General features: G+C 56.9%; 1 protein-coding gene across 2 annotated transcripts; it reads left to right on the plus strand.

Moving 5' to 3' along the window:
• Positions 1-108: 108 nt before the first annotated feature.
• BPIFB2 (BPI fold containing family B member 2) lies at positions 109-20268 on the plus strand. 2 transcript variants are annotated; one of them, XM_001498581.5, is made up of 17 exons: positions 109-401; positions 2259-2348; positions 3120-3263; positions 5465-5558; positions 6899-7003; positions 7856-8002; positions 9420-9480; positions 10820-10880; positions 14674-14765; positions 15034-15219; positions 15438-15491; positions 16001-16171; positions 16812-16879; positions 17030-17075; positions 17862-17925; positions 18285-18361; positions 19942-20268. In XM_001498581.5, exons 3-17 carry the CDS (start codon positions 3155-3157, stop codon positions 19981-19983), a joined length of 1377 nt encoding a protein of 458 aa, XP_001498631.2. In that variant the 5' UTR covers positions 109-401; positions 2259-2348; positions 3120-3154; the 3' UTR covers positions 19984-20268. The 2 variants fall into 2 exon arrangements, 1 of the variants encoding a protein (XP_001498631.2); XR_011430588.1 differs by lacking the exon at positions 16812-16879 and having other exon boundaries at positions 205-401.
• The last annotated feature ends 671 nt before the right edge of the window (positions 20269-20939 follow it).

A 20939-nucleotide genomic window follows, 5' to 3' on the forward strand; every position in this document is an offset into this window, starting at 1 on the left:
CCTGGGGTTAGCAGAATTAACTGCCCCCCAAAGAGGCCTCCCCGCACTGAAACCTGACCATGCGAATATGTCAGGTTACACAACAAAGGGGAATTAAAGCTTGCAGGTGGGATTAAGGTTGCTAGTCAGCTGACCTCGAGAATATCCTAGGTTGTTCAGGGGGGCCCGATGCAATGATAAGGGTCCTTTGTGGAAGAGGGAGGCAGGAGAGGAGAGAGATGACAGTGTGGGGAGCACGCAGCCCAGGCTGCTGGCTTCGAAGATGGAGGAGGGGGCCGTGAGACAAGGAACGAAGGCAAAGAAGTGGGTCCTCTTCAGCAGCTCCAGAAAGGAAGAAAGCCCTGCCCATACCTTGATTTTAGCCCAGGGAGACCCATTTTGGACTTAGGACCTCCAGAACCGTAAGATAATAAATTTGTGATTTCAGTCACTAAGTCCGTGGTAATTTGCCACGGCAGCAACAGGAAATGAACATGGACCCTCAAGAATATTTGCTGAAGGGGGGGGCCCCTGAAATGCTGCCCCTATCATTGTTACCAGGGTCTTCCAATCGTACATCCATTCATTTATTCATTCAACAAATATTTATTAAGCTTCTGGTAAGTTCCAGGCACTGGCTTACAGGGGTGAGAGGAACCAGCTCCCGTCTCTGGGGGGAGGGTCAGGTGGCTGGCAGAACAGCTTGCACAAAGCAGGTGCCACCGCACGCGCTTGCTATGGCTGTAGGGAGGAGGGGCTGGCAAGAGCTCCATCCTTTGTGTCTGTCTGTCCCCCAATGTCCCCTGTGTTGGAAATGTCAAGGAAGAGGAAGCGTTCATGACAAGAGCAAACAGTGAGAGTGGCTTTGGTCAATATTTGCACCCCTCTCCACGGAGGCTGCTGTTTGCTTCGGCTGCAGTGAGGGCCAGGAGGGCTGGCCTTAGGCATCAGTGGGCCGGCTGAGGTCAGCAGGAGGATGTCAGGGAGCCTGCGGCTGGCCCTTCTCATTCCTTTTTGCTGAGAGAATAGGGCAGGGGGGCACTGGCTGGGAGGCAGGGCGGGTCCACGTGAGGTCTGGCCTCTCCGGGGAGAGATCGGTGGTGTCTGTGACTCTGTCAACTCTGTGGGCATTCGTGGGGACCCACGGGGCTCTGAGCCTAGTATGTGGGCTGGTGTGGAGTCAGTGGGAGTCATGGAGGGCTCTGGAGTGGGGGAAGGCCCCGAGGTCCCTTGTGCCTGTAGCCCAGGTGAGCCATACAGAGAAACGGAGGGGCCTTCCCCGGAGTCATGCCGTCACCTCCAGCGCATGTGTGTATGCACACACACAAACATATATACACCTCCCATTACCAGAAACACACACACACGCAACTAACACCATACACACACAGCCACAGACACTCAGTATATAAGCCCACATACATAGACTGTACATAAGACTCCCCATACCTGCGCTCATGTGGGTTTGGGTAAACAGGTGTGGAACAACATAAAGCAAGATGTCCATGTGCCAATTTCATGTGCACACTCACACACAATCACATTTTCCTCTGATGCCAGTAATTAGGACTTAATACACATGTGTAGCCATGACTATGCAATACACAACCACACACACAAACGTGTACACAACCCTCATACACACATGTGCACACAAACTCCTTCCTGTGCACACACAGTTCCTTGGGTCTCATGTAGTCAAGGTGGAGCACAGACCGTACAGACTAATGCAGAAAGGGAGGATGGGCTAAGTCTGTTGGGAGTGGGATGTGCATTTGGAGACAGGCTGGGTGTTAGGTAGTGGGGACTGGATCATCCACATCCTTGACTGTTGCCCTTTGAGTTAGGACTCAATGTCTGATGAGGATCAGGGCTCAGCCTGTGACAAGGGTCAGGGCTCAGTCAATGACTGGGGTTGGGGCTCAGGTAGCCTCCTGCCCCTCCCGAAAGGGTCATGTTTCTGGGACAGCTTGAGGCAGCATGCCTGACAGGTTATTGTAGCCGTCCCCGTGACATTGGGCATCCCTTTCCTCCTGGCCTGGCAGGGCCTGGCTGGGGTGACGAGGGGACCCTCGGGGGAGCAGCCCTCCTTCCAGAGACCTCCTGGCCTTTGAGGCCCCAAAGCCACCCAACCCCAGGGTCTCGGGGTAGTTGGCAGGCAGTCCTGGCTACGTGGCAGCCCCAGCGCACAAGTGGGATGAGACACTTTGGCACAGGCCGTGTTTGCAGGGAAAACACTTGCAACCACAAGCAAACCTGCCGCTCCCCGCATCTTCCAGTGGGTCCTGCACACCAGGGAGCCTCATAAAGCAGCTTCCACGCCCGCCTGGGGCAGAGGAGGGCTTGGCGCTGAGAGTCCACCACCCGAGGTAGGAATGGGCATGGGGCTGGCACTCCTCCAAGGAGGAGCCTTGACTTCTCTGTCTGTTCAATGGGGATACTGCTTCCATCCGCCCTCTGAAGAAGGGCCCATCCCTGGTCTTGCTGTGGGACTTTGGGCAAGTGTCACTGCTGGGCGTCAGCTCCCCCGTCTGAGCAGTGGCCCCCGTTCCTGCCTACCTCTCTCTCCCCGAGTCGGACACAGGTCCGCCCGTTTGGCTGGGCTGGGTCGGGAGGGGCTGGAGGGCTAAGGGGGATGCCTGTTTTCAGGACATTTCTTACCTCGCGCAGGATGAGATGAGGCCAGGAGCCACCCCGGGTCTTCCCCTGGCTGGGTTTGGACAGCTGGATACCAGCTGGGCTGTCACACTGGGCTGGACTCCTGGCGTTAGGTGACACAGCCCTGGGCCTCGGGGTGGTGGGTCCGGGCTCTCTCTGTGGGATAGGGAGCTGCCCTTGGTCTCCCCATCCGGGAGTCTCGGCATCCTCCTCTGGCATGGCTTGAGTCTTGCACCCAGCCCTAGTTTGCCATGTAGCCTTAGGCAAGGCCATGCCTTCTCTGGGCCTTGTGGCCCTTTCCAGACCAGATCCCCCGTGGCTCCGTATGAAGCAGGCCTGGAAGACACGGAAACTGCTGGTGGGGCCTCAGGCAGGGCTGGGGTCACCACTCAGGGCTTGTGACCTCAGGACTGGGGTAGAGTTTGAGCAGCCCCTGGGGGGTCCATTCTGGACAAACCCCCTGATGCTTGTCCCCATCGCAGCCCACAGATCTTGGGGGGCAGCGGCCAGGACCACCATGGCTCAGGAGTGCAGGCTGGGCCTGCTCTTGGCGCTGCTGCTGCCCGTGGTCGGTGCCTCCATGCCGGGCACCGTGGTCAGACTCAACGAGGCAGCACTGAGCTACGGTAAGAGACGAGCCGCCGGGCTGTCCCGTGTGTCTTTGCATGAGCATGTGCTCATGGATCCACGTCTGTACGTGTGTGTACAACCCTAAGCATGTGTGTGTGTCTGTAAACTCAAAGGCCCATGAGGACCCAGATTTTCTCTCATCTGCTGCTGTGTCTCTGGCCCCTGACGGTGCCCAACACAGTGCCGCTCAACAAATATGTGTTAAATGAATGCAGGAGTGGGAGTCTGTGTCACCTGCACGATGCACGCGTGCACGTGTGATTGTGTGGATAGGTAGGTTTGAGTGTCTGCTTTTGCTGGTGTGTCTGTGTATGAGTTTGAAAATTCATGGAAATGTGCCCACGTCTGTGCTTGAGTGTTGGAGGCATGTGTGCAAATGCCGTGGCACACGCCTGGATGTGGGTAGGCAGGTCGACTGCGCACCCTTGGTGTACGGTGTGCACATGGGCACTGGGGAGAGGCTTGTCCTGGCTCAGGTCCCTGCTGGGTGCACAGGGAGAAGATCCAGCCCCTCCCCAGGCCCCTCTTGGTTGAGGCCTCTGTCCTGTGACTCTGCTCCATCCTTCCTGCCCCGTCCTCTGGGGGAGGCACAACGAGGAAACCCAGGCCCAGGGAGGGATAAAAGCTGCCCCCAACGAGATTTTGGGGGTCCCACTGAAGCTGAGTCGGGGTGAGAAACCAGAAGCTGTTTCCCCCTGGGCCAGACTAAACTCAGATTACAGGGTGAGGGACTCAGGTCAGACAGTAGAAAGGACTTCCAGTGGCATAGGTCACAAAGCAGTGAGGCAGTGGCTCAGGGAAGCAGCAGGGCCCCCTGGGGCTCACCGGTCTTCCGGGACTTTGTATCCGGGCAGTTGGGCAGGGGGTGAAAGGCGTCAGTGATCCGTGTTAGAGCGTGACTGTCACACAGAGCCATGCACGGGAGACGGCCGGCAGGGCTGTGAGGCCCAGGCCTTCCGCTGGCCCCCTCCCTCTGCGGGTCCTGAGTGAGCCTCCTTTGTCCCTGGAGAGCCCTCCTGGGGTCACCTGCCCGTGTTTGTTCTTGGCGGAAATCTGGCGGGAGGTCCATGCCCCACGCACCTCTTTCCAAGGCTGGGCTGGGTGGCTTCTTAACAGCGTCCTTCAGTGTGACACAGAGCCTTGTGTCAGGCGAGCACTGTAGATGGTGTCTAGAGGCCTGAGCGTGCGTCTCAGCTCAGCCACAGATGGTCAGGCTGGAGAGGGGCATCCGGAGCATAGAGACCACTGCCTCCATGCTCCGGGTCTGGGGAAACTGAGGCCCAGGGACTTTCCTGGGTCCCACAGTGAGTCTGAGCAGAGTTCAGGCCTCTTGACCCCTCATTTGATGCTCCCTTCCAGCAACATTACCTTATTTTAATTCCGCTCACGTTTAATTGCTTAATGAGCACCTCCCTTGGCCCAGCAGCACAGGTGTGGGAGGAAGTCCAGGGGCCTAGGAGCCAGCTGCCTTGGCCCAGATCTGATTTCCCCTTGCCAGGTGGCCTCAACTCTGGGTAAACTGGGCATGAGACAGTACCTCCGTCACAGAATTGTGAGGAAAAGCTAGGCTCTCAGAACAGCGCCTGGCACAGAGGGAGCGTTAGAGAAGTGATAGCCGTTATGATCACAGAATGAACAGCAGCAGCAAGAGCTAACGTCATTGTGCACGGAGTCTTCACAAGGACCCTATGTGACGGGGACCCTTATAATCACTGCAAATTTATAGGTGGGGAAACAGGCACAGAGCAGCCACATAGATAGTGAGTAGCACAACTGGGATTTGCACCCAGAATTTGAGGGACTCCAGCCTCTTTCCCTGGCCCCCCCATCACCACTCTACTGGGATATGCTCCTTCTGCCTGGGGCCTCGGGGACGGCTCCAGAGGAGGTGGGACCAATCAGAGTGTTGCCAAAGGGCAAAGGATGTTATTGTTTCTGAGGAGGGGGGTGGACAAGTAGGCGTTGGGGAGGCAGAAGTGAGAGAGGAAAGGCATGCCTTGCAGGGCCTGGGGTGGGTAGTGCACCCAGGTGGACTCATGGGGAGCCAACTGACCGCCCGTGTGCCTGTGGACAAGCCAGCCCCTTCTAGTTTCTGAGTCCTCTCAGCCCAAGATGTGGGGCTGATGGTGGGTGGTGTGGTCTCCTTCGGTGGCTCCCAGGGCAGCCTGACTGACCTCTCCCTGCTCTGGCCCCACAGTGTCTGAAATTGGGAAAGCCCCTCTCCAGCGAGCCCTACAGGTCACTGTCCCGGATTTCCTGGACCGGAGTGGAGAGAGGCTTCGGCCCACCAGGTGAGTGCTCCCACCCACTAGGAAAAGCGCTCCAGCCCTCCAGATGAGCCCTCCTCTGTAGGGGAGGGCTTCCCTCCCCAGACGAGACACTCCCACCCACTAGGCGAGTGGTCACAAGAGGACCTGCCTCTGACTTAGTAGATTTCTGCCCCCAGGGGCCAAGACTGGGGATCCTGGGGCTTCAGGGCTGGCAGGACTCTTGGCTTCCTCCGAAAACTAGACGCTGAGTTTAGACACGAGTCTGAGCCTAATCTACCCGCATACGCCCCATAACGCACAGAGACTCAAAGGCAGAGGTGGGTGGGGGCATCTCAACTCAGACACCTCCGGGGCTGGGCCGATTGTCCCCATCCACGTGCGGACACAAACTCACTCTTGTCAGATCTCTGGGTTCCTAAGATAAGTCATATATATGTGTTTAAAAGCTATCAAGTTTTGAATGATGGCAACTAATGAAAAAACATTTAAAACCTTAAAACACTGGGTGGGTAAAGAAGCAGCTGGCTTGGAGGCCACCACTGGGGCTGGAATGGTGGAGAACTGGGAATGACAGTAAATGCCCAGCCCCGAGGATCCCTCAATGACCTGTAGTCTGGCCGCACCACGGACATCACGTGGCTGTTTGAGAACAGTGGCGAGGATGGTTGTTTGTAGATGTGGGAGCAGCTCCAAGATAGTTGCTGAGTACAAAGAAGCAGGTCCAGGTCAGCCTGCGTGCATCCTAAGGAGAGTTGCGGAAATACGTCACGCCAGTGCTGACAGCCAGAGCGTTTGAGAGCAGACTGTTGATGTGACCCTTAAAATTTACACCATTTCGTTGTGTCTGAATTCCCACCCCCCTCAACGACTGTGCAGGAAAAACAATGACTTTCATTTAGGAAAAAAAAGAAATCATAGGTTCGTTGGAGAGAGCTCAGCCGTCAGCACAGGCAGCTTTGAAGGGAGTAGTTTCCTGTTGCTGGAGGGCAGCCAGCTGAAGCTGTGGGCTAGCACGCTACGGAGGGGATTTCTGCCTGTGGTGGATCTTGAAGTCTGTCTTTTCTCACGTTCCCATCTTTCCGGACGTCTGTCAGAAACCAAAATCCCTCCAAGACCTGAGCAGTCATCTTACCCAATTCCCACCCAATGCTGGGGTCCTCTCTGCATCTTTTCCCTGCTAGCTGGTTGTCCAACCGTGGTTCGCATGCCCCCTGTGATGGAGAACTCACTACCTATTCCTCCTTCCATGGTTCCAATTGCCAGTCCTTCTTTATAACATCAGCAGTGTGGATATGGCTCAGAGCGTTCACTCCAGAGTTGATTCCATGGTTTAACAGGGGCCCTCCATTCCCACCCTGCAGGATCCAGATTCTGAATGTCCACGTGCCCCACATCCACCTGAAATTCATTGCTGGTTTTGGCGTACGCTTGTCGGCAGCAGCCAATTTTACTTTCAAGGTCTTTCGGTGAGTGACTCTCCTTCTTGGGGGCGCAGAGTGAGGGGAGGGGATCAACAATTCCCAGGACCCGTGCTCAGGCCTCCAGACTCCCTGTTCAGTGTCCTCTTTCCTGCCCTCCAGCGGGGGAGCAAGACAGTAAGAGAGTTTCTGAGAACCCAGACCCCGCCCAATACTGTGCAACCAGGCAGCGCCATTTCATTTCTCCAACCCTCAGCTTCCGCCTTGGTAAAACGGGATGACCCTTGGTAGCATGGCCGAGAGCTGCAGCGAATGGAATCATTGCTGTAATTAGAATTATCTCCCCCTTTTCACAGCACAAGGCATACAGTAGGTGCTCAATAAAGGTAGCCGTTGGCATTATTTCTGTGCATCAGTCACTTTACATGCTTTTAATTTTCAAACTATGAGCTGGGCATTCAGAAGGGTCTTATTTTAACTCCTCTGTCCTGGCATCAGCAGTTTAGGAGTGCTGACTGTGGGCCAGGCTCCAGGCAGGGTGTTTGCACACGACCACCTCACAGAACACTCGGTGCAGCCCTGCGAGATAGGGACCACCAATCGTTATGTCCGTTTCACGGAAGAGGAAACTGAGGCTCAGCTTGGGGAGTGACCGGCCCAGGGTCTCGCAGTGAGAGGTCACAGAGAGCCAGATTCACACCTGTCGGCTGCAATGTCTGTGACCCTCCGTGGAGTATGGGCGGCTCTGGGCCTGCCCCGGGTGGGGCCACCTTGTGCTGAGTGGGGGCCCTGTCTGTGTCAAGTGGAGGGGAGGGCAGGCTGGGGGTTTGCAGGGTCTCCCATCTGTCAAGGTGGGCTCTGCTGGCGGTGTCATGGGGCTGAGCGCTGGCGTCCCTGCAGAGGCCCAGAGCACCTGGAGCTGCTGCTGCCTGTGGTACTCCAGGCCGACGTCCACGTGGCCCAGGGCTCTATCGGGACCCCCGTGGTCAGCATCTCCACCTGCTTCTCACTCTTCGACAATGCCATCGTGCTTGACGGCAGTAACAGGTGGGTGCCTGGTGAGGCCTGGGCTGCAGGAATCCCAGACACTGAGGCTGTGGGGCCATTTCTTGAGCTTCCTACTCAAGCCTTCACCCAGTTCTCACAATGGGCCTAAAAGACCCCCAGTATCACGACTGTTTTGTAGCTGAGGACACTGAGGCTCAGAGAGGGGGGAGACTTGCCCGAGGTCACACAGTGAGTATGCAGCCAGAATCTATGTCCCCTCCACCACCCCTCCCTGCATCATGTGACAATGCACATTAGCCATTAACATACCATTCTGGGCTGGTGTGGCTACTAAGGACCTCAGAGGGCTGGCCCCCCTGCGGAGATGGGGAGTCTGAGCTCCAGGCGGGCGGGGACCTGCCAAGCTTTCACCGTGACTCAGGGGGCTGCTTGTCTGCATCTAAAGCTAAGAGCAGCTCCCCCTCCTGCTCTGTGCTGGGTGTGTTCTAGGCCTTTCAGAGCATCGTTTCACAGTGGTCCTACCAGGAAGGTGTGAGCATTTCCCCCATTTTACAGGAGAACAAAAGAAGGCGCAGAGCAGTTAAGTGACTTGCCTAAGGTCACACAGCTGACAAACGGTGGAGCCAGGTTCCAACACCCACAGCCTGACTAACCCCACTGCTTGTGACTCCTCCGCATGATGTCCACACCCTCCCACATGTTGGCGGGGTTCCCTGTGAGGGGCTTGAGCATTTCAGACCAGACGTTTTCCCCAGAGAAGGGTTGGGTGTAAATCTGTTCATGCGTCTGTCCCATGACCATGGTGTGTAACTCATTAGCCCTCACGGTCCTCATGGGCAGGAGCTGCTTACGAAACAGAAGCCCAAAGGTTGATGGCATTAAAAACATGGATGTCATCCACCCCGCCACCCCACCACGGGAGGCCATTCAGTGAGTTTGGGCTGTGGCCTGGATCAATGTTTTATGGATCAAACCAACGACCCATAGTTTCCTAGCATCCCTGTTGAGAAACACCTGCTTAGACCCATCTCTTATCGTTCAGAGGGGAAACTGAGGCCCAGAGCGAGGAATGGGCTTTACTAGGTGTGTCACCAAGAATTGGTGCCCATGTGGGAAGCGCCCCTGCCTCACTGGGCTCAGAGTGGCCATGAAGCCAGCCAGCCAAGGCCAGGGCTGAGTGCGATTTTTGCAACGCTCTGTCTCCCCCGGGCCTGGCCTGGTTACCATGTCTTTGCCATTTTCAAACCTGGAGACCAATGACCTCTTCACGGAGGCTCGGTTTCCTCGTCTGGGGGCACTCTTGTGCTGGCACTGTGTCTGGCACATGGCAGATGCCTAATGGGAATCACGGGCCCCTGGCCGAGGGAGAGTCTTTCCTGGATCTGTGGCTTTGCCAAGAGAGGCAGGCCCAGACGCGTTGACCGGCCTCAGAGCCCTGTGTGCGTCTCTCCCTCAGCATGGCCCCTGCGCTGCTGGTGCCGCTGCAGCAGCACATCAACGCCGTCCTGCGTGACAAGGTGAGAACGTCTTGTGGACCCCTCAGGGAGGAGGGCGGGTGAGCGGATGGGGCGCTGCGGGCATGGGGAGCTTGGGATTCTTGTTGCTTGTCTTTTAGCAGAAGGCCCTTCTTGGGGCTCCTCCAACTTTCCCACGAGGGCAGGCAAGAGGCTGGGCGATGGTCCAGGGCTGTGATGGCCAGGCCCAGACAAGGGCGGGTTTGGGGGCTGCAGGGGAGGGAGGCTCGTCCTCTTGGGCCAGCCCCAACTCCGTGCTGGAGGGTGGGGTGTGGGCAGTGCTTTCAGGGGCCACGTGACTTATGAAAAGGAGACAGAACTAGAGGGGACAAGGGCACGGGCACTGGAGTCAGAGGTGGCCTGGGGTCGAATCCTGGTTCTCCTCCTTCCCGGCTGTGACTCTTGGACCAGGCACCACACCTCCCTCTGCCTCCAGTTCTGCGTCTGTAGGGCAGAGAGAGTAAATGTCCCCCTGGGCTGATTCCGGGGCTGAGGGCGTTAACGTCCATGGAGGGTTTAGAGCAGTGGTGGCAGACTGAGTGTCGCTATTACCCTTACTATTTTCGCTCCTGTCATTAGCCACCTGTGGTTGACTTGGTGAGAGATGGTGCCGGAGGGCCCAGGGTCCCACCACCGAGGGCGCCCGGTTCTCCATCTCTGCCCCCTCCCTCCGACCCCACCTCCTTTAAGGGGCAGTAGCAGAGACAAATCAACCCACTGCGTGCCATCTCACACCTCCCGGAGGTGGGCCTCAGTGTCCCCATCTTGCAGATGAGAAACCTGAGTCTCGAGGGCTGAAGGCAGAACAGCCTCACCAGGCCCTCTCCTCTGCCTCCTGGTCTCACCTGACCTAGCCTCATCAGCTCTTGCCTGGACAAGGCTGTGACCACTCCTGGCCTTGCAGTCTTTCTCTGCCCCTCCTTCTGTCACATTGAGCCAAGCCCAGTATGCTTCTCTGGCTGCCCCCTGTGCCCAGCAGAACTCCAGTCTCCCAGGCCTGGCTTGCTGATCACTGCCTGCCTCCACTGCGGGGAGTGCCCTTCCACTAGCTGGCCATCTGGGCCCCAAGGCAGCAGGATCCCTGCCTTAACCGCCCAGGCCCCGCTGTGGCTCCCTCTGCTGTGTCCCACTGCCCCTGTTCTTTCCTCTATGCCCATGGGCCCCAGCTTCCCCTCTGAATCCCCCGTGCCCGGAGGAGGTGCTAGGAGATGCCCAGTGGGCAGTGGAGGAAGGAAGGGACTCCAGGCCTTGGTGCGCGGGTTGGGAGAGGCTTCCAGACCGGGACCCTGGACCCTTCCACCTCGAGTGTGGTCCTAACCCAGCCTCTTCTGTCTTGCCGCAGCTGTGCCTGAGCATTGCCAGCCTGGTGCAGGACCTCAATGTCCACATGGGCACAGTAATTGGTAAGGCCTGGGAACCCATGGGGATGTGTCCGGGAGCTCTGAGACCCTCTGGGGCCCCCAAGACCCTTCAAAGACCCCCATCTCTGGATCAGGATCAACCTCTGGGAGGTCAATTGTAGGACGACTGAATAATTATTGATAGAATCTGGGAATCTCCAAATTCCAGAATCAAGTCTTCAAATGTTTTGTATGTGTGTGCGTGTGTGTGTGTGTGGAGGGGGAGAGCGAGGACATTCATTTTGCAATTGCTCCTCCCCACCCAGAGAGTCAGAGACCCCATTTTCCCCTGGTTTTGCTCCAGCATCTCTCACATTCTTTGCCAGACTCCCCCCTGGCCCCTCCCCACACTTTCAGGGCTCAGGCCCTTATATTCCATTTTCTCCTGGACATCTCCTCCTGGAGGTCCCACAGGCGCCTCCCACTCAGCGTGGCCTCGACAGAACTCAAGCCCTCCAGCTCCCAGGCGCCCCTGCTCCGGTTTCCCTTCCAGGGGCCAGCCACCACCCAGCAGGGGCCTGGGGTCAAGGGCCCTCTCCCCTCCATCTTCTGTCAGCCTTGTTCCACCTCTGGTTTTTCCAGGGGTCCTTATTAACCAGGGGGTACCAGGAGTAAACCAGGAGAAGGCCACTGTCTTAGCTTAATCCCCCCAGAAGCAGACCCTGAGAGGAGGGTTTTAGTAAGTGGATCCAGCGGGGTGGACCTGGGGGCAGTGGTTGGGGAGCAGACCAGCGAGGCAGGGAAGGGAGACGTGTTAAGGAGCAGACACTGAGTGGGAACTGAGGCTCCCTCCTGTTGGGAGCTCTTGGAGACTGAGTAGGGCACGCCTAGCATCCTACCCAGGGGGCAGGAGCTGGGGTCTATATCCGCCAACTCCCCTCAGTCATTGGTCCCCTCCCTAGCGCCCCACACACCTTCCTCCACCACACAGACGGATGCCAGGTGCTCAGCCGCTCGGCATAGTCCACTGAGAACTGTGGCCACAGTGGCCTCCTAAACAGGGCTCCATCAGGACTATCTCACAACACGAAACTGAAAGCTGTGAAAGTGGCTGACTTCATCTTCTTTTTAGCAGTATTTCTCGATATGTAAGAACTACACGGGAAGTTACCCACCCAGCCCCAGACTGATCAAAGAATGCATCCTCTGTGGACTTGGGGGGTACTATTCTCTCGGTGAGCCCTGAGCGTGAGCTGGGACCCCCTCTGTCGTTTCACAAGCCTGTTGTGAAGCTGCTCCTGTTCGAAGCGCACCTCCTCCTATCCGACCGTTCTGCCTGGGGTTCTAGGGTTTCTCGCGCGTCGCCCTCACTGACTCAAAGCCAGAACTGTGGACTGTTGGCAGCTGCACTTGCGATCCGCTGGCTTTGCCCTCGAGTCCGGGGCTTACATGCTCCTCTTACACGGGACGGCGGTGCGGGGGGGTGGGGGGTGGGGAAAGGACACCGGGCTGGCCTGCTGGTGCTAAGCCAGGAGGGATGGCTGGCAGGGTCCACGTTTATCCGTGGTGGGTTCTTTAGTGAATATTATCATATCAAGGTAGCTTTGGTTTCTTGTGCAATCTTTTAACAAGAGTCCTGTGAGGTGGCATCATTATCCCCAATTTATAGAAGGGAAATCAGAGGCTCCAGGTCTAGAATCTCCAGCACGGTGCTCGGAGCTGCCCATGAACCAGTACATCCTGGTTTTCTCCTCTCCACACATCCACCCAGTACTCTGCCTTCATTTCACGGTCCAGCTCTGAGTCACCTCGTCTGGGGAACATTCCTTGATTCCCCCTGACTCTCTTCACTGCCCCAACCCCATATTACCTTAATAGGAGGCACTAAGATGCTGAGCAAACTGGGCTTCGAATCCAAGATCCTAAGTTTGAATTCTGGTCCTCTTGCTCACTTGCTGTGTGACCTTAGGGAATTCACTCCATCTCTCTGAACCTAACTGTTCCATCCAAAAAATAGGGATCGAAATTCCTACTTCTCCTATGTGTTGCTACAAGACAGCACAGGTGAAGTGCCCAGCGTACGTTGGGCTCAATAAACATACGTCCCTCCCTTCTTCCTCACGGGGTTATCTCTATCAAGATGCCTTGAATGTGGGTTCATAGCAAAGACTAGCTCTTGCCCTTGTCTTTGAGGAATTAAAGAAGTCCAGTAAAGGAAAGCTAAGTGGCCAGCCCCAGGGGACTGCTTACAGGAGTCACATACATCTAGAGCGTGGAGCGACAGGAGCTGTTAAAAAGCGAGTTTAAAGGGGCATTTAATTACATGGCAGCATGCCCGGCGAAATGTGATATAATAAAAGCTGACATTTACTGTCGTGTTATTAGCCCCATTTTACAGATGAAGAAACTGAGGCAGTCTGCCCTGAGTGCCTGTGCTCTTAACCCAGCTACGAGGCCACCCTGTAAAGAAAAGGAGGAGGACACAAAGCCGCATACAGCTTCACTCCATTTGTACAAAGAGAGGGAGGGAGTTTATCTCTGCATGAGAAAATACTGAAAAAGAGAGAGGTCTGAGATTCTGGGTTATATCTTTTCTAGCTTTAAAAAAAGTTTCTATATGTCTCCAATGACTATGTATTATTATTTTTAGATTTTAATGTTTTTATTCATTTTTAAAACATGCAGTCATTCACCCTTTTTAGTATGCAGTTCTGTGAGTTTTGACAAATGCATGTGGTTGTGTAATCACTGACACACTCAGATACAGAACACCGCCAGCCCCTGGCATTCCTGGTGGCCGCCCCCGCCTCCCACCTCTGTCTATGACAGCCAGTGATCTGTAGAAATGGAATCACACTCTACTGCTTCTAGAATCATAAGAAATTTCCAAAATACTAGGGAAAATAGAATTAAATGCAGAAGTGACAGAAAATCAGACAGAAACCTGAATGGATATGCGCACTCGTGCACGCGCACGCATGTGCGCGCGCGCACACTCAGCCTTTGCGGGAGGAGCCGTTACGAAGAGCTGGGCCTTCCACATGGTGGGCTTGAGCCCTCGCTTCCACGCCATCTAGCCGTGTCCAGGGATGTGGTTCCAACCAGTGACTCACCCTTTGCTACCTTCCCAATCAGAATCTTCAGAGCCTGGGGGGACCCGCCGTGTAGGAAGCGGGTTCTCAGCCGGGCCTCCCTGAAAGGCCCCGGGGCGTCTGTGGGGGAGCGGCTCTGCTGTCTCCTGCCCTGAGGGCCCAGGGGCGTGGGCCTTTTGAGTTCCTGTAGGACGCAGCGTGATTCGGAGGCAAGAGTATAGCTTTGGAGTCTGAGGGACCAGGTCTGCAACTGTGGGGATGACCAAACCTCATAAACTGCTTGTGTGCATGTGTGCGTGCGTGTGTGCGTGTGCGTGTGTGTGAAACGGGCTCCAAACCTCACAGGACTGTGGTGAGGATTGAATGGGACGGTATAAGTCGTGTGTCCGGACCTTGAGAAACGCGAGCCCTCTGCTCCTTCTGTGGTTCCTTCTTGCCTCTGTCGGGGGGTGTTTGTGTCTACAGTGACTCTCTCCTTCCTTCTAATTTGGGGTCTCTAGTCTCCCACTGATTGGGAAAGCAGAAACCAAAACTGTTAGAATTGTGTCTAAACTAAGAGCCAGTAGGTTGCGAGCGGCTGAATCTTGGGTGTATGCGTGCTGTGACTCAAATTTGCTTACTCAAAGGCCTGTCTTCCCTCTTTCGTTTCTTAGCCCAGGTCTAGTTATGCAAGATAATCAGATAATTGAGTTTTCAGGATATTCGAGGCATTGGTGGGTAAGCTAAGTACGCCATCTTTTCTTCCTCATTCTGGTTTTATTTAGGCCTCACCCCTGTGGGTCCTGAGTCGCAGATTCGTTACTCCGTGGTCAACGTGCCCAACATCACTAATGACTACATTTCCTTGGATCTCAATGTAAGTGCCTCCCTGTCAGCCCAGAGCTGGGGGTTTGTTGCCTCCGGAGTCCTCAGTGTCCTGGAAGATTCCTGAGGGAGCAGGGGAGTTGAGGGGAGAGGAGCTGGAATGGCATTCCCGGTGGAAGCATGGCACACAGGCTGAGGAGTGAGGCTGGACGACATGTGGCATCTTGGGGTGGGTGGCGTGTCGGGGCCCAGGTTCTCTGATGGAGCCACCTCCCTACTGAGGCCCTGCTGCTTTTCCCCTTCTCCCCCCGCACCCCCAGGCTGTTCTCTTCCTGCTGGGCAAGCCCATCGTCCTGCCCTTGGATGTCACCCCCTTCGTGCTGCCAGAGCATGTGGGCACCATCGGCGCCATGGCAACCGTGGGCCTCTCCCAGGACCTGTTTGACTCTGCACTTCTGCTGCTGCAGAAGGCTGGCGCCCTCAACCTGGACATCACCGGGCAGCTGGTGAGGGGTGGACCTGCTGCCCAGGGCGCAGGGGACAGGTGCCTCAGCCTGGGGAGACCCCACAGAAGCCAAATCATGGGGGGATGGGGCAGTGGGAGCTTTGGAGCCACAGAGGGGCTGTTGGAAGGGTTAAATGGGAGTTGTGGGGAGGCGAGAGGTTGTGTAGCTTGGGGAGTGGCTGCCCTAAAACCTGTCATGGCGTGGGGGGCTGGTTTCAGAAGTCGGATGACAACCCGCTGAACACCTCCATGCTGGGCCAACTCATCCCCGAGGTTGGTGACATTTCTGGTCATTCCAGGGGCTGAGACAGGGAGTGGGGTGGGAGGCTGTCTGGGGTGTGGGATCTCTACTGGCTCATGTCTGTCCCAAGTGGGGTTTGACCCCTGCCCTTACGTCTGTGCCTCCTCCATCTCGGAGATGGCCCCTCCTTCTGCCCAGACATCATGCTGCCATCTCCTCTCCAGGCCTTTGCCCACGCAGGGCCTCTCCTTTCCCCTATCCATCTTCAGGACCAAGCTCTAGTCTGGTCCAGGGGCCTCCTTGAACCCCCACAGCCCCTGAGCTTCCCTCCCTCCCCGCACAGACAGCACAGGCTGTCCCTGTCTCTGGGCCCACCACCTCTTCAGACTGGGCATCCCCGAGGGCAGGGGCCTGGGGGGACCCGCCCTGGTGGCCCAGTCATGCACAGTGGCTTGATCAGCGTCTGAGGAATGGTGAGTGGAGAGCCCGCCCAGCCTCTGCCCCCAGGTGCCCTCCTGCCTCTCCCCTTCCGCTTCCCCAGGTGGCCCGCCAGTTCCCGGAGCCCATGCCCGTGGTGCTGAAGGCACGGTTGGGTGCCACACCTGTGGCCATGCTCCGTACCAACAACGCCACGCTGCGGCTGCAGCCCTTCGTGGAGGTCCTAGTTCCAGCCTCCAACTCGGCTTTCCAGTCCCTCTTCTCCCTTGATGTGGTGAGTGCGGTGGGCTGGCTGGGGCTGGCTGGGGTTGGCTGGGGTTGGCTGGGGCTGGCTGGGAGTGTGGGTGGCTCTCAAGGCCTTGCTTCCTCCTACACTCTCCTCATTTGCTCTGCTCTAGCCATACTGGTCTCCTTTCTGTTCCTTCAATATGCCAGGACATTCTTGCCTCAGGACCTTTGTACATGCTGTACCCTGTGCCTCGGACACTTCTTCCTGTGGCTCTCGGCATGGCTGGCATGGCTGGCTTCTCCTCATCTTTCAGGCCTCAGTTTAAACGTTGCAGCCTTCCTCAGGGCAGCCTTCTGGGACCACCCTGAGAAACATGGTCCCCTTTGGCCCTCTCCACCCACCGCTCTGCCTTCATGGCACCTGCCACTCTCTGAAAGGGTCCTGTCTGGTTACTTTGGTTATTGTTCACCTCCTTTACTGGGCTGTGTGGGATTCCCAAGAGCAGGGACCCAGTCTGTCTTGTTCACACTGTGTTCCCAGTGCTCCGTGCAGGCCTGGCACACAGGGGTGCTCCACAAATACCTGAATGTGTGGGCGCGTGGGTAGGAGGCTGGGGTAGCTGGTGGCCAGCTGAAGACTCCCACGTAGCTCTGTGCCCTTTGACCCTGCTCTCCCTACATGCCAGGTAGTGACCCTGAGCCTCCAGCTCTCCGTGTCCAAGGTGAAGCTTCAGGCGACCACGTCTGTGCTGGGGTGAGCGAGGCCCCTGGACCAGCAGGCTCGGGGCGTTCCCCTGTGCAACGGGCACAACCACCCATCACAGCCTCAGCCAGAGGAGCCTGGGACGGAGCTGGCTGGTACAGGGGTGGGAGGCCTTCCCGAACCCTCCTGCTTCTTTTTCAGGGATGTCCAGCTCACGGTGGCCTCCTCCAACGTGGGCTTCATTGATGTGAGTGTGGGGCTGGGGTCTCCGGAGACCCCCTCACTGGGTGGGGCAGGCCTTGAGCCTGGGGAAGGGGTGCGTGTGCATGCGTGCTTGTGCACACCTGCGCCTGTATGTACCACAAGAACCAACTTCCTCCCGGGGCACTTGGGGACAGTGGTCAGTCAGTGGGCCTATCCATTGGACAGTCAGTCTTTCTCAGGCTGTCTGAGCCTTGGTTTTTCAGGGGGTCACTCAGTCAGCCTGCCTGTCACTCTGCCTGGTGGTCCATGACTTGTTAGACCAAGAACCACTGAGTCCACTGGTCGATCGGACATGCCAGCGTCAGACAGTGTCGGCTGTTCCTTTGGTCATGTGATGTGGCTGGGCCACCAGCCACCATGCATCCCTGTGTCGGTTGGCCTGTCAGTCAATATGTCCCATCGATCTATCCGCAGTCAGTCCCTCTGTCCGCTGGTCAGCGCCAGCAGGGCTGCCAGTCACCTGGTGTCAGGTGGGCCCCAGTCACCTGTTTGTCGCACAGGGAGTGAGTGTGGGTCAGTCAGGTGCTGGTCTCCCCGCCTCCCCTCAAGGGAGAGTGGTTCCTGGGTGCCTGATGCTCAGAAGGCTCATCCAGACCCGGGGGAGCTGGGCTTTGCTTGAATCCAGGACAGGGGTGACCTGCCCTCTCCCCATCCCTGTGCCTCTGCCGTCTGTGTCTGTGTGCTCATGTGTGGCCCGCCTGTCCCTCTCTCCCGGCCCCTGCTTGGGGTGGGCCTATGGTCCCCCATCTCCCTGGCTTCGTGGCTGCAGACGGATCAAGTGCACGCACTTGTGGGCACCGTGTTCGAGAAGCCCCTCCTGGACCACCTCAACGGTGAGCCCTTCCCTCCACCCCAGTGTGGCCCCTCTGGCCCCCTCCTGCCCCACACCCATTCCAGGCTCCATCCCAGCCCCTTTCCCACCTCCCAGGCTCAGAGGTTAAGAGGGCGGCCTCGGAGTCCAGCTGCCTGTGTGCACATCTTAGCTGTCTAGCAGCTGTGTGATCTCAGTTAAGTTCCTTTCCCTCACTGAGCCTCAGTTTCCCTTCTGTAAAGTGGTATAATAATAATGGCTCCCACCTCCTGGGTGGAGCTCGGTATCACGATGCCCACGAGGCCTTCAGCCAGGGCTGGCTCCAGGTGGCGCTCCGTGACCGCCTCCCGGCTGAGCTTGATTTCCCCTTTCCACCTGCAGCTCTCTTGGGCATAGGGATTGGCCTCCCCAGTGTGGTCAACCTTCAGTACGTCACTCCTGAGGTCTCTGTCTATGAGGTGAGATTAAAGGGGTCCTCTCAGCCCCCGGAGGGAGGCTGGGCTCAGTGAGGCAGGGGTCCCGCCCGCCCTCCCTCCCTGCTAGTGCCAGCGGTGGGGTCTCAGGTCAGCCAGGCCTGGGGGTGCCCCCTGCTCCTGCCAAGACCACGCCGTGAATCCTTAGCTGCAATGAGATGGAAAACTCAGGGTGTCAAGAGACATTGGTGCGAGGGGTTCACCCGCCCTTTAGTTCTCATCGAACATCACCGGGGGCCACATTCAGAGGATTCAGGCCTTCTGCTGTCCCCTGGTCTGTGCCCTGCGACAGGCATGGCCCGTTGGTATCTGGAGGAGGATGGCCAAGGGGCTCCTTCCAGCCTTGTGCACAGACCTCTGCAGGCTGGATGAAAGAAGGGGGCTCCTGGCTCTTCTAAAGTCTCTTTTCCTGGGGCAGAAGCTGTGGGCCCAGGGTGGAATGCAGTCACTATGCCCCAGGGGAGATCCAACCACTTCTCTCTGTCTCCTTTGGGATAGAAAAGGATAACATTCTTCCTAACTCGCTCAACCCGATGTGCGCAGGACGGAAGCTTAACCAAGATCCCTCGAGCCCCGCATCTGCATCTTCCTTATGCCCCCTGAGCAGGACGTGCTGATGCCTTTCCAGGGAGGGTGCCGTCCTTGCTTAAGAACTGTGGTCCCAAGGCAATTGGGGGACCCACCCCGCTAAGAAGGAGCACCCGGCACACATTGGAGCCAGGGCTGTTAGTGGAAATTTCCCCAAGACCTTCACAAACAGGCGCGGTCAGGGGCTGACCCGGCTCGGCACTCAAAAATCCCGCCAACTGGGTCCAAAGTCAAAGGTCCCTAGACCAGCCCTGCCCCAGAGAACTTTCTCCAAGGATGGAAATCTTCATTGTGCAACACAGTAGCCACTGTCAGCCACGGGGCTCGTGTGGCTGTTGGGCACTTGAAATGTGTCCACTGCCACTGAGAGCTGACTTTTAACTTTTATTTAATTGTAATTAATTTAAATGTAATTAGCCATCTGTGGCTAATGGCTACCATAATGGACCATGTGTGAGCTACACACGGGCAGGGGCTCGGTCTGGGTTGTTCTCTACAGGGGTTGGCTCACAGTAGAGGCTCAATGAAGATTTGTTGAATGAATGAATGAGTGAATGAATGAATGAAGATCAGCAGGCCCCCAGGATGTTTCTACAGTGCAGTGTAGACGGGAGGGGGCTGCCTGACTCTGCTGGGGAGACTTGGACTTGGGGAAAATACTCGATGGTTCTGGACTCCCAGTAAAAAACAGTGATGGCATCAGCCGTGGACGGAGCACTCATCAAACGCCAGCCCCATGGCGAGTGCTCTGCCGGCGTGTTCTCTCTGCATCCCCGTAGCCGCCCTGTGAGATGGATGCTGTTACCAACCCCAATGACAGGGCAGGAAACTGAGGCCCAGAGAGGCAAAGACAGTCCTCAGGGCACACAGCAAGAGTGGCAGAGCATGAACTCTGAGCTAGGCTGATGGGGTGGCTGGGGGTCCTTCTGGTCCTCGTGTGGTCTCTGACCTGGCCCCTGGTTCTCTTTGCCTTCCAGGGCTACGTTGTGATATCCGGTGGACTCTTGTACCAGCGCTGAGGCCAGACCACTGGGGGGGCTAAGAGTGGGCCAGCTCACTGATGCTGGGAACTTCCTGCCTCAAGTCACTTGGGAAACTGAGGCAAAGCCACACTTAGTCATCACCAGCAGCCCGGATGCCCAGCCAGGCTGTTTAATCTTAACCGAGTAACTGGGTTCCCTTTTCTCACCGCCCCCCACCTATCCCCTTATTCCCTCCCTCCCCTCCTTGTAGGGAGCAGATCGCTCCTCCAGGTTGTACAGACCTGTTCCCTTTTGCATTAAACATCTTCACTTGAGCTGCAACTTCCAGCCAGGCCTGGCGAACTCTTTGCATACTTGAGGCCAGTGGCCTACGTGCAGTCCCTGTGTCCTGTCTGTCCTTGGAGCCACCAAAGCCTCCTGGGAGAAGAAGAAGATATGACCACATCTCTGTAGACCACATCTGTTGACTCCATCACCTCTTCAAAATATGAGGGGAGCTCATATTTTGAAGGAGGACCCTGGAGGGCAATAGGGACAGGCAGGCGGGGTGTGGAGTTCTGTTTCTCAGACGTGGGGACTGAGGCCCAGTGAGGAGAGGGATGCGCCCAGAGCCTCAGAGCTGGATGATGGCGGATCCCGAGGACTGTGACATTACTAGCATCCAGGCAGAAGGTGTCCAGCTCCCTCTTCCACGCGCCAGCTCCCTGACCTCAGTTTGTCCTCGGGTCACGAGCCTCAGGTGACAGGGCGTTCACTACTGTCCCGAGCGGCTTCTCCACCTTTGGTTCACTCAAGTCAGGAGCAAGTTCCCTGTTTGAAGGAGGCAGAATCTGCCTCCCGGGCCCGCGGCCTCACTGAACATGTCTAATTCCTTTTTCCTCTGAAAGCTCCTCAAACCCAGGGGGTCACCAGCAAGATGGCCCGGGCAGACCGCGTGATGCAAACACTGCAAGCCAAAGCCATGCGGTTTCTCTCCCGATAAACTAATCTCT

The sequence above is a fragment of the Equus caballus genome, chromosome 22 (assembly GCF_041296265.1).
Source record: "Equus caballus isolate H_3958 breed thoroughbred chromosome 22, TB-T2T, whole genome shotgun sequence".
Taxonomy (NCBI): Eukaryota; Metazoa; Chordata; class Mammalia; order Perissodactyla; family Equidae; genus Equus; species Equus caballus.

Excerpts from the sequence above, each read along its gene's own strand:
- BPIFB2 (XM_001498581.5), top strand. The coding sequence starts at position 3,155 with ATGGCTCAGGAGTGCAGGCTGGGCCTGCTCTTGGCGCTGCTGCTGCCC. Across the intron at positions 3,264-5,464 it reads CGAGGCAGCACTGAGCTACG|TGTCTGAAATTGGGAAAGCC; the intron begins GTAAGAGACGAG and ends CTGGCCCCACAG. Across the intron at positions 17,076-17,861 it reads CCAACGTGGGCTTCATTGAT|ACGGATCAAGTGCACGCACT; the intron begins GTGAGTGTGGGG and ends TCGTGGCTGCAG.